The sequence below is a fragment of the Leopardus geoffroyi genome, chromosome C1, assembly GCF_018350155.1.
Source record: "Leopardus geoffroyi isolate Oge1 chromosome C1, O.geoffroyi_Oge1_pat1.0, whole genome shotgun sequence".
In the NCBI taxonomy this organism is placed as follows: Eukaryota; Metazoa; Chordata; class Mammalia; order Carnivora; family Felidae; genus Leopardus; species Leopardus geoffroyi.
In genome coordinates, this window is record NC_059328.1 from 106,515,852 (window position 1) to 106,527,987 (window position 12,136).

At 49.8% G+C, this 12,136-nt stretch overlaps 1 protein-coding gene across 2 annotated transcripts; it reads right to left on the reverse strand.

The window, feature by feature from the left end:
* Positions 1–2,599: 2,599 nt before the first annotated feature.
* THEM5 (thioesterase superfamily member 5) lies at positions 2,600–10,982 on the reverse strand. 2 transcript variants are annotated; one of them, XM_045479248.1, is made up of 6 exons: positions 10,654–10,981; positions 9,285–9,486; positions 7,944–8,082; positions 3,501–3,611; positions 3,057–3,181; positions 2,600–2,758 (listed from the first exon to the last, which is right to left on the reverse strand). In XM_045479248.1, exons 1-6 carry the CDS (start codon positions 10,774–10,776, stop codon positions 2,715–2,717), a joined length of 744 nt encoding a protein of 247 aa, XP_045335204.1. In that variant the 5' UTR covers positions 10,777–10,981; the 3' UTR covers positions 2,600–2,714. The 2 variants fall into 2 exon arrangements, with proteins under 2 accessions (XP_045335204.1, XP_045335205.1); XM_045479249.1 differs by lacking the exon at positions 3,057–3,181 and having other exon boundaries at positions 10,654–10,982.
* Between the last annotated feature and the right edge of the window lie 1,154 nt (positions 10,983–12,136).

Below are 12,136 nucleotides of genomic sequence, written 5' to 3' on the forward strand. Positions count from 1 at the left end.
TCTCAGACTGAGACAGTAGTTGCTGGCTACTCACCAATCCTTTTTCTCTTTCTTCCACAACATATAGTTAGACCATATTCTCCAACCAACCTCCCTTTGCTGTTTATTGGGGCCTCATGACTGAGTTCTGGCAATGGAAATATCTTGAAGCTTGGCCCCCAAACACCTCCCTTGTGATTCTCTCCTCTCCCATCTGGTAACTGGATATCAACACCCAGGATGAGTCTGGAAATTATATGTTGGATATGGCAGAACTTTTGTCAGCCAGATTCCTGAATGACTCCTATACACCAACAACTGGACTTTATGTGCGTAAGAAGTCCATTCTATTTAAGATATGGGTTGTGCTATGGAGCTGTAAAGGTTTACCTGTTTTAGTATTTGGCTTCACCACACCTAATAATTAACAATCATTTGTGATATGCCCTTTGGAATTCTCATTCTTTGGTAAAACTTCTCGAGTCCTTGACCTCTTCCTGGGCATCCCCTGCACCCAGTTGTCTTAACAGAATCCTGCTATCCCTGAGGAGGCTGCTCGGTTTTCCACTTCTCTCATCTGTAGCTCAGATGGAGGTTCTGATTTCTCCTGGATGACTAGTGCCTCCCCCTGTCTGTAACTTCTCCATGTCAGACCATTACTCTGGCCATGTTCTCTTTTCTCCTTTACCACTGTTTCCTCACCTGATTTATCAGCCATTGTCCCGTGGTCTTGCCAGCTGGCTCATGCCTTCTCCTCACCTCAGGTCAGTGCACTTCCCTGTTTTCCATCAGCACCTGGGCCTTCTGCATGCCTTGGCCCACATGGGCCTGGTTGGTTTGTTCTCCTGATCCCCACAGTGGCCTATCCCAATCACTGCCCTTCCTCCAGACCTCTCTCCCCACGGATGGCCTTGCCTCCTGTTTCACCGAGGAAGCTGAGGTGCTCTGGTGTGAATCCTCTCAACCTCCCATCCTGCTTGGTATCAGAGTCACTGATGCTGTTGCCATTTGTGCTCTTGATCCATCTCTAAGACCAGACAGCTGTTCTGTTGGATGATGCCTCTGTCTCCTAGAGTTTCAGCCTCTCTCCACTGGCTCCTTCCAAAGCAATTTATAAATACACTCAACCCTCTTTCTTTAAATAACATTGACAACAACAACAACAACAAACAAAATTCTTAGAAAGAATCATCTAGAGTCACTTTGTCATTTCCATCCATTTTTCATTCAACATAATTTGGATTTTGTGCCCACCTTCCGGCAAAGAAGACCTCACCTTCTTTACTGCCAAAGGCAAAGGACTGTTTTTAGTTCTCATCTGTCTTGCTTTCTCTTAAGCATTTGACACTGCTGACCTCTCCCTCTTCAGAATAGTCACTCCTGTCCTATCTTAGGCCTCTAGTAGCTCTTTGGTCCTCTGCCCCAATGTTAACCCTTTGTGTGACCAAAGGTTCTATCTCTGAGCCCTTCCCTATCCTTCATTTCTTTCCCCTCCCCTCCCATCACTCTGTAGACTTCTCTCCCAGCTGTCCTGTGTCAGTTTTCATATTGATGACTTACAAACCGAGTCAGTTGTTCACCAGTCTTCAGCTCCAGACCACAACATCCAGGTTCCTGCTGGTCCTTGCCACGTGGCAAAAGTACCACGGGCACGGCAGGCTCAATGTGTGAGAAACTTAACTCATTGTCTACCCCCACCTCAGAACTGCTCCTCTGTTCTCCCAGCAAGGCCACCCGCCATCCCCAGGCCAGAAACTTGGAGTCATTCTGGAAGATTCTTCTTCACAAATCCAGTACATATAATAAGTGGCAAAGTCTCACACTCTTGTGTGTGTAACATTTTCCATCTCTCTCATTGTCAAAGCTCTGACTCACAACAGAGCCTTCCTATCTCTAGCTGGGGGGTTTGCAGGGGCCTCCTAGCCAGTGTTCCCACCGTCAGGCTTGCTGACTCCCCCTTTACTGCCACCAGAGTCGTCTTCCTAAAAAACAAAACTTTATGTCCGCCCCTGCCGGCCTCCACGTTAAACCCTTTAAAAGCTTCCTTTTGCCTACAAGACAAAGTTCAAGTTGCATTAGCCGGGTTTGGGAAGGTTTCCATGGTCTGCTCCTGCCCTGCCCCCTTCTCTTTCCCTAAACTCCTGCCCTACTCAAAACCTTGCTCTTCTCCAAAGTCACTCTGCCCTTTTACCCCATTCCTTTGCTTTTACTATCCCTTTTGCCTGGAGAGTCCTCCCCTCCCTTGCTTGCCTGGTGAACACCACTCAAGTTTTGAGACTCAGTTTAAGCACTGCTTCCTCTAGAAAGTGTTTTTTTTTTAATCTCCTTTATAGAGTGAAATTCACCCCTCCCTTTGTGTCTGTACTGCATCCACGGCAGGAGCCAGGGTGGGGTGGCAGGAGCTGAGGGCCCCCTGCTTGTGGCCTGCTGTTGTTCACCTCAGCACCGGGGCTCTGTCTTTGTCTCTCGTTACTGTGTGCTCGGTGCCTCACCCAGGGCCTCGACGTGCCCTGGTGCAGGTGCTGAAGAAATCTCTTGGTTGGTGATGATGGGAAAGTGGGTGTGTGGGGGGTGCTGGCAGGATCTTGGCTTCCCACTACAGAAGGGTCTTAGCCTGAGAAGGAGTTGTGAATCTTTATTTACTCAGAGGAAAGTGCTCTCTTCTTCATCTCACCAGTCACTTCCTGGAGACACCTCCTTGCTCTGCAGTGGGTCCTGAGCAGGCACAGTGACTGTCACTGGGACAATTCCTCTTCCAGCTGCAGCTGAAGGAAAACACCTGCAGGAGAAGGGCAAGCTGAGTGGCAGGAGCTGGATGTGGTGCACGGAGCATTTGCATCCTGTTATCTAGTACCCGATCCTGTCCTTGTGGTACAGGTCCGGCCACTCATACATAGAAAAAAAAAAATCCTAGCCGGGTTCTCCCTCATTTCATCAGAGTCTACAGCAGGTGCCCATTCCCACTCTAAAAAGCTGGACCTCAGTTTGGGACCGGATCCTCAGTATTCTTCCTTCCATTTGTCCTGAGGGTGATGGCGGCAGGACAGAGTCTGGGCTGAGGCTGAGAACCTCCTTACCTGAGGACTTGGCATAGACTCTCTGCTGGTCCCTGCTCTGGGCGATGCAGGACATGTAAAGCTTTTGGTCCTCGATCTTTTCCACGTCAACGTTCAGCACAGCCAGAGAGCCCACAGGGATCAAACTGAAAGAGGGCATGGCTTAGCCCAGCCGTCATGTGGCTTAGCCCAGCCTAACCCTGGCCACCATCCCTTCACTCCTCTTCACTTCATCCTTCTCTTCAACCCACCCTGCCCCAAGAAACAAGTGGCCCAGGGCTCAGGGCCCATTTGCAGGCTCCTGGAATCTGATGGGAGAGGCTGTGCTCTGGCTAGGAACAGCTTAGCAGCAACTGGGGGAGGAGAGTGGAAGACAGGGCTCCTGCACCCAACACTGAGGATGGCCAGCCCTCAGTGATAAAAAAAGGTGTGACTTTGGCCGACATCTCAAGGATTCATACTTACTTTTTGAACCTGATGTTGAGGCTTAGTGTGAACAGCCCCTCTCCAGCCAGGTAAGCAGTTTTAGAGAAGGTCTCATCCATCATGGCGGCCAGGGACCCTCCATGTGCAAACCTGGGGGTGGGGAGAATAAGGCCTGGGCTATGGGCCTCCCTCTGACCCCGACCCTACCCATGGAACCACCTTGCCTGTACCTTTCTCCAGGACGGGAAAGGAAACAGAGTAGGATCCCAGCTGATCAAACTGGCCAAAGTCACTTCAGCCTTTCTCCCGTGATGCTTCAGCATGTTAGCACCACCTGACACAATTATCTTATTTTGCCAGGAAAATGTTGGGCTTTTTTTTTTTTCTGATAAAGTTCATGGAAAAACATTTTTCTGATTCATCACCTAACTGCTGGCAGCAATTGCCATCATTTGGAAAGGTGCGCTCATACAGGGGAGGGGAAAGTCCCTGTACTTTTTGGCTTGGGCTTGGAGGCGCAGCCTGGGGTCAGCCCCTACCTTATCTGTCACTGTAGCCAGTGCCAGGTCCAAGCCTGCGTTTTCAAGGCCCCTAAATGTGAAATGTGACCTCTGCCCTCTCTAGTGCCTTCTGAGCAGCCAGCAGGCTGCCTGCAGAAAGGGCCTGCTTCAGCAGGATGTGCAAACTCTTGCTTTACTTAAAGTGAGAGAAATGTTCATTCTTATGTAAACTGACCTGCATGCCAGAGCTACTTCACTGTTGGTGAGGTTGGGGAACATAGAAGGGTGTCCAACTCTAATAGATAGCACAAAACGGATTCAGGGTTCTCATTTTCTTTTTTTTTTTTTTTTTTTAATTTTTTTTTTCAACGTTTATTTATTTTTGGGACAGAGAGAGACAGAGCATGAACGGGGGAGGGGCAGAGAGAGAGGGAGACACAGAATCGGAAACAGGCTCCAGGCTCTGAGCCATCAGCCCAGAGCCTGACGCGGGGCTCGAACTCACGGACCGCGAGATCGTGACCTGGCTGAAGTCGGACGCTTAACCGACTGCGCCACCCAGGCGCCCCCAGGGTTCTCATTTTCAAAAGCCTGGTTCTCCATGGACAAGCCCAGCTGCCCCACTGTGCTAGCATGGATTCCTCTCCTGTTCTCACCACCAGGAGGGGAGAGAGCTGGGGGCCATGGAACCACACACCCACCTGGTTTGACTCCACCTCTCACTACCTGTTTGATCTTGAGCAAGTTGCTAAATAAATAGTTGAGCTGCTAAATTGCTAAGCTGTTCTGAGCCTGTTTTTCCACTATAATTTGTGAATAAAAAGAATTCCTATTAAGGGGCCTGGGTGGCTCTGTTGGTTGAGTGTCCGACTTTGGACACTTCCGGTGATGATGTCTTGGTTTGTGGGTTTGAGCCCCGTGTCAGGCTCTGTGCTGACAGCTCAGAGCTTGGAGCCTGCTTCAGATTCTGTGTCTCCCTTTCTCTCTGCCCTTCCCCCGTTCACACTCTGTCTCTCTCTCTCTCAAAAATGAATAAATATTAAAAAAAATTGAACAAAAATAATTCCTATCTCATCAGATTACATGAGGTAATGTTTACAAAACCCCTCGTGTACCTCCACATTGCTTGAAAGAGGGATAAAGGAGTTGATGCCGAAGAACCCCAAACCCACTCTTTCCTTATCCTCACTGGCCAGGCAGGGGCCCATTGGCAAGTGTGTGGATTCTGCAGGATAGCCCTTGGCCAGCTGGTAACCTACCCCTCCTAATTGCCTATGGGCTGGGTGGGTACTTATGACAAGATAGAAAATATATATTGGTGTCTGCCTCTGATTCCTGACACAGTGCTGCTGAAACTCTCGTAATTTCCTGGGTGATGGGACTGTCTTGTTCTATTGAGGCAACTCTGGGCGTTGGCTCCTGGATGGCTCCTGGATGGGGGCTGTCCCCAGAAAGACCAAGCTATGATTAAAATCTTGGCACTTTCACCTTCCCCCACCCCATTCTCTCAAGAAGGGAGGAGGGCTAGAAATGGAGTAAATGACGGATCATGCCTGTGTGAGGAAGCCTCCATAAAATCCCAATGGTGCAGGGTTTGGAAAGCTTCCAGGGTGGTGAACGCAGGCACAGTAGGAGGGTGATGCACTCTGACTCCACAGGGACAGAAGCTCCTGCATGCATTGGGGACCCTCCCAGACCTTGCCCATGAACGTGCTTCATCTGACCATTCTTCGGTATCCTTTATCAGACCCTTTAATAAACTGGTAAACATAAGTGTTCCCTGGAGTTCTGTAAGCCTCTCTAGCAAAGTAATTGAACATGAGGAGGTGCTAGTAGGAATCTCCAAATTGTAACCGTAGGGGCCAAGGCAAGCCACCCCAAGATGGGCCAGTTTGACACGAAGATTATTTTAAATACTTTTTTAAATGTTTTTAAAATGTTTGTTTATTTTTGAGAGAGAGACAGAGCGTAAGCAGGGGAAGAGCGCAGAGAGAGGGAAACACAGAATTGGAAGCAAGCTCTGGGCTCCGAGCTGTCAGCACAGAGCCTGATGAGGGGCTCAAACTCACGAACCATGAGATCATGACCTGAGCCGAAGTTGGACGCTCAACCAACTGAGCCACCCAGGCGCCCCTATACACTATTACGTTTGATTTCCTCTTGTTCATCTGTCTCACATCAATATGATTCCTCATCCAGCTAGAAGGACCCTTGAAGGCAGCAGGAAATTCTTGCTCCCCAACATAGCCAAATCAGACAGAAGTCGTGGGAGCCTGGGGGCCTGCTACTTGTGATTGACATCTGAAGTGGGGGGCAGGCCTGTGGACTAGCCCTTACTCTGAGGGATCTGATGCTCTCTCCAGATAGATGGTGTCAGAATAGAGTTAAATTGCAGGACACCCACCTGGTGTCACAGAATTGCTTGGTGTGGGGAAAAGCCTTCACCCGTGTGGTGATAAGAAGTGTCAGAAGTAAAGTGTCCTGTGTGAGCAGTAAGGAGACACACAGGAGAGAAAGAAATGGTAGAGGAGAGCTGGGTTTTTCCCTACACAATAGACCGAACTGGGTGTTTCTTTCTATTCAGCACTAATCTCTTCTCTGGACCCCTCAACCTACTGACCTCAGTGTTGGATGGTCCTCCTCTGTCTCTCCTGCCCCACATCCATGAGCCCCTAAATAAAAGCTACACTTCACCCCCTACTTGGGTTTTCCTCTTTAGAAGGAAGGGGATCCCTGACCTGTTTAGGGCTCTGACCTAGTCCCCCAGTGTCAGCATGCATTAGTATGAAAACCAGTGTCCCCATGGAAGACCGCTTTTGTATTGCCAAGGCGACCAAGGGCTGCAGTCTGAAACCATGGCCTGTGGAGGTGCTGACATCGATTAAGATCTCTGATGGGGCACCTGGGTGGCTTAGTCGGTTAAGTGTCCGACTCCGGCTCAGGTCATGATCTCACGGTCTGTGAGTTTGAGCCCCACGTCAGGCTCTGTACTGACAGCTCAGAGCCTGGAGCCTGCTTTGGATTCTGTGTCTCCCTCTCTCTCTGACCCTCCCCTGTTCATGCTCTGTCTCTTTCTGTCTCAAAAATAAATAAACATTAAAAAAAACCAAATCTCTGAATTTAATGGCTACTGAGTCCCTCTCAGGCCTTGGGACCCTAGAGCTGCCTCCCCCTTTCTCCCTCTGCCTTGCAGGGACTCTGGCACCAACAGCTTTCAGCGATTGTTTAAAGAAGGAACAGTGACAGAGCAGAAGGCAAACAACCACGGACTTAGTGGCACAGTGGCCTTGGGCAAGAGGCTCAAGGCTAGCTTGATTTCCCTTGTGGAATTTATGTCTAGCAGTCTATTCCAAGTTTGAAGACAGCAGAACACAATAGAGAGATCGGTGGACCCAGATTAGAGTCCTGATCTGTCCTTGATTACCCGTGCTCCTGCGGGCAAGTTACCTTACCTCTGTGTGCCTCAGTTTGTCCACGGGTAAAATATGAAGTTTGGGTAGATGGTGTCTGATAGCTATATTGTGCTGTATGGTTCATGAGTATATACAATATTATAGTTTTCAGCCACTTAGGCAGATGGATATTACTGCCCCAGGTTTCAGGTAATGAGGCTGAAGGCCAGAAGTTAAACTGCCTGCTTGGGGTCCAAAGGCCAGCAAGGCAGAGCAGGACTGGAAGTCTGGCTCCACATCTTGTCCTCTTCCAAGGTCACCACACCCTTCTCTCAAAGTGGCCCCCAAAGCCACCTTCTTATTGGGAAATATTCAGATCTCCATAAGGAGGCTTTCCTTGTCTGAACAATGGGGACTGGAGCAGACGACCCAGGATGCCCTCCCAGGCATGATGTTGAGACAGAAGCCCAGTGCCCACTACCCCCACCCAGCTCCTTAAGGAGAGGTACAGACTCCAGGGCCTGGTGTGTGGCTAATCTATCAACTGAGCAAGCCCAGGAAGCAGCTAAGGACATCCACCCAGGCCTTACCCTGGGGCCCCCTCCAGGTAGGGGCCAGGTTGGAAAAGACAGATGGACTTCTTCTTGGACGGGTGGAAAAAAATGACATACTCGTAGCCTTGTCCTTCCACTTGGAGGCACCTGGTAAAGATGCGCCAGTCGCTTTTGTCTGGGGAGAGACGGGAAGGGCTGCAGCTGGAGGGGGAGTTCGTGATTGTATGGGGCCCGTTGGGATGCAGGGCCAGCCATTCAGCACCATGTCTGGAGCTCTGTCTCAGGCACAGGGTCTAGGGAGAGAACCAGAGGACACCCAGGCTCTGCAATCTGAGAGTGGAGACAGAGCCCTCTTCTCAGGGATCCCTCAGTCTGGAAGGAGGAATAGTCAGGAAGTTCCCTGGCTGAGTGTAGAGATGGGATCAGGATTAAGACTTTAACAGATCTTAAACACTGAAAATTTAAAATGTAACATGTAATTCATATATAATTCAAAATAACAAACAGTAAAATACTAAACATAGTCAAATAGGAGTGCTGGCTGGCTCAGTTGGTAGAGCATGTGACTCTTGGTCTCAGGCTTATGAGTTCAAGCCCCATATGTGTGTAGAGATTACTTAAAAATAAAATCTTTAAAAAACCCAAAAAGTAAAATAAGTGCAGAAAAGTCTACCAAAGTTCTGGGTTTTTTCCCCCCAGAAAGACAACGACAACAACTACATCCTTTTTTTGATGAATACCAAGTTCTTCGAAAAAAAAAATTATTTTGGTGACCCTGCCTTGTTTGTGACATAAACCTAAAGGTCATCTGTCTACTGGACCACCCATTCATGAGTAGGCAGGAAAACCACATATGTGAATGAGACAAGAAAATAGGGACACCCTCTGACACACACATATGCATGCACACACAAGAAGAAAGACGAAGGTGGAAAGTTCTATCCATCTGGTGGGTGTTTTGGGAGACTGGCTATGGGCCCAGTAGAACAAGGATGGTATGCCAAGGCCTGCAGTGGGGGTGGGGACTGGGTGGAGAGGACGACTTGGGATAAGGCTTGACAATACGGAAGAACACCAGGTAAGAAGGCAGAAGGCAGGGGGGCTGCTCTTGGCTGGGAGCAAAGGTAGCCACTTGATTATATTCTCTTGGATGGGAGGTGGGGAGCTAGAGACCAGAGAGCATACTCTTCTTTTCGCCACCTGCTGGGGCTGAAAGTATAAGGAGTGGGGCAGACACAGAAAGGACTTCCAGCTGAGAACTGGAAGGGAGTTTGTGTATCTCCTTCCTGAGGGTGGAGAGTTAGTGCAGGGCAAGGGATTGGCTGAACCCCCAGGTGGGCTGGGTGTGCCCAGGGGTCCTCCCAGACCAGCCCTTACCTGAGGTAGCTGCTAACCCGAATGGGAGCTTGAGCCCCTGGATGTGGTCTCTGTTGGATTTGAAGGAGGGTAGTTTGATCCAGCCATCAGTCTTGGTCTTCTCCAGAAATTCCTGGTACAAGTTCAGCATGTCTGGACACCAGCTGGCATTGGGAAGGGCATAATCCTTCAAATCTGTCTTCTCCAGGCAGAATCTTGAAACCTGGGCAGCAAAATCAGGGAGACCAAACAGCTTCCTGGGGGAGGGAGGCTGCTGCTTGGGCTGTGAGACCTGTAGGTGATTTGCTCCTGGGTTCCTGGCTCCTCAAGCCCTTCCACCAGTGTTGACATACAAGAAACAGCCCATTTTCCTTGTAGAGGGTTTGGGGACACCTGTGGGTGACTGGCAAGGAGATGCTAAACTGTAAAGGAAGGGGAAAAAAAGGAACCAGGGCTGACAGGTAGAGGCATACTGCTGTGTGGCGGTCCCATTTAAAACCTGTGAACTCTCCTTTGAGGCTGAGAACTGTTAGTCTGAGCCCCATTGTACAAATGGGGAGACTGAGGAAATATGGCTAAAGTTTCAGGTAATAAAACTTCCCATAATAGAGAATACTGCTCCTATTAATTGAAGCTTGTGAGTGTGAGAACTGATGGTCAGACTAGAGCCTGTTCTGAGACACTGTCTACCCTACGGGATGCGACCACAGCTGTTGAAGACCACTATTACCACCCCCACACCTGAGAGGCTACTCCAGCTCTGACTACAGCTGTGAGTGTGCCTGGGCAGAGTAGTTCCTTTGAAACACGGTTTTGGCACCCACAGAAGTGTGATACCATCTGCGAGACAACGTGAGCCCTCTATGGCATTGAAGGCTCACAGATCAGTCACTGCTCTGGGCAGTAGGCCAGCTGCTTTCCCAAACCACACACAGACCCCTCCATCTGGAACCCCCCAACTCAGCTGCAGTGGTCTGTGTGCCACAGAAGGAAAGCGACTTGTTGGTGGCCACACAAGATTCAGACCAGGACAAAAGTGTCCTAGTGGTTTTAGTTTTGGATCCTGGCTCCTTGGTTTCTTTGTCTTCCTTCCTCCCCACCTTCCTCCCTCCTTCCCTTCATTCCTTCCTTCTGTAATCTCTGGGCCCAACATGGGGCTCAAACTCATGACCCCAACATCTAGAGTCGCATGCTCTACCAACTGAGCCAGCCAGGAGCCCCTTGATCTGGGTATTCCAAGAGCACCTTCCCTTTGCCAAATCAAATAGCTTCCCACCACACTGCCCACCTGCCCACCCATGATCTGGGAAGTGGAAGTTTGGAGTCCTCTTTATGCCTTAAGCCCCCAAGAGAAGGGCCGCCTGCCTGGCTGAGCTGGGAACTTACTCACCAGGGAGTCTGTGGAAGATCCAAACGCTGAGGTGCGGTTGAGTCTGGGCAGGACGTGGGGGGCTCCAGGAAGGACTCTGTGGTGGCCAAGTCTTATTACTGCCTGGAAGCCTCTCCTTATCATGGCTGAGTGTGAGGATTGGGGCTGGTGGGGCTGCTGGCAGGCTCTTAAGGAAGCAACAAAGTGAGTGAGTGCTCTTTAGCTGCACCCTGGTGCTGTTGGTACAGCCAACTCTAAGACAAGTCTCTCTCCCCTTCTGTCACAAAATTTTCATCAGCAACCTTCTGCAGATGATTAGGCAAGATGGGGCTGGTTTGACACAACACCCACAGATGCTTGGGGCCTTTAGCTGTTCCCAAGCCCCACCCAGCACTTGGGGAGGGGCCAATGCTGTTTGGGCATGAAGGTTTAACAGGACTGGCCTGAGTCCAGAAAGAAGTATTTGTTAACGAGGCAAAAAAAATACATAAAGAAATAGCATATGGTACATGGAGCCTCAGAGGGCTGCCCTGAAGTGTTTGGGGAACAATCCAAGAAGATCCCCAGAATGATAATGGAGGTCTGTCTCTTGATTGGAGGATGTTGGGGGAGGGTCTGTGTGTGTTGGTGGTGGAGCCTTTGGGGCATGTGGCTTGCAGCAAGACCACGAAAGCCCTAGTATGGTCCTGGCCCTCAGAGAACCACCTCACAGCTCTCAGTTGCCCCTTCTGATATCCCAGACAAGGGGTGGCACGGAGAAGCCTCCACCTGCTGGTCCCTCGTGGGGATACACACGAGAAGGGGAAGATCTTAGAGGCAGAGACAGAAAATCATTTGGATGGGGCACCTGGGTGGCTCAGTCAGTTGAGTGGCTGACTTCGGCTCAGGTCACGATCTCACGGTCTGTGAGTTTGAGCCCCGTGTCGGACTCTGTGCTGACAGCTCAGAGCCTGGAGCCTGCTTTGGATTCTGTCTCCCTCTTTCTCTGCTCCTTCCCTGCTCATGCTCTGTCTCTCTCTCTCTGTCAAAAATAAATAAACATTAAAAAATAAAAAAAAAAAAAAAGGAAATTATTTGGAAGGAAGCAGCTTAGCCAAGGTGCTTTCATGCTTTGGGAACCCCAGGGAAGAGGCTGTGTGCTGAGGGTGAGGTGGGGAGATGGGCAGTGGTGGCCTTGTCACTGGCAAGCCTGGAAGAGAGGCGGTTTTCAGGGGAAAGGTGGGAAGAGTGTTCAGCCAGTGTCTGCAGGCCTGTGGGCTTTTTTGGTAATGATATTTGTTCTGTTGAATTAAAACTGCCAGTTTTCAACTATAAGTCCCAGTTTTTAGTTCATTGGAGAAAAGCATGTTCTGAAGGCCAGAACTGTGCAAAGGTAGATGATAATGATGATGGTGGTGGTGATGATGATGGCGGTGATGGTGATGATGGTGGTGGTGGTGGTGATGATGATGGTGGTGGTGGTGATGATGATGATGATGGTGATGGTGGTGGTGATGATGATGGT

Bases quoted from the DNA above. Each gene is read 5' to 3' on its own strand.
- THEM5 (XM_045479248.1), bottom strand. From the start codon at position 10,776: ATGATAAGGAGAGGCTTCCAGGCAGTAATAAGACTTGGCCACCACAGA. The intron at 9,487-10,653 runs GTGAGTAAGTTC...TTTGCTGCCCAG, and splicing joins GATCTTCCACAGACTCCCTG to GTTTCAAGATTCTGCCTGGA. The intron at 3,612-7,943 runs GTAAGGCCTGGG...CCCCACCCCCAG, and splicing joins TACCTGGAGGGGGCCCCAGG to GTTTGCACATGGAGGGTCCC.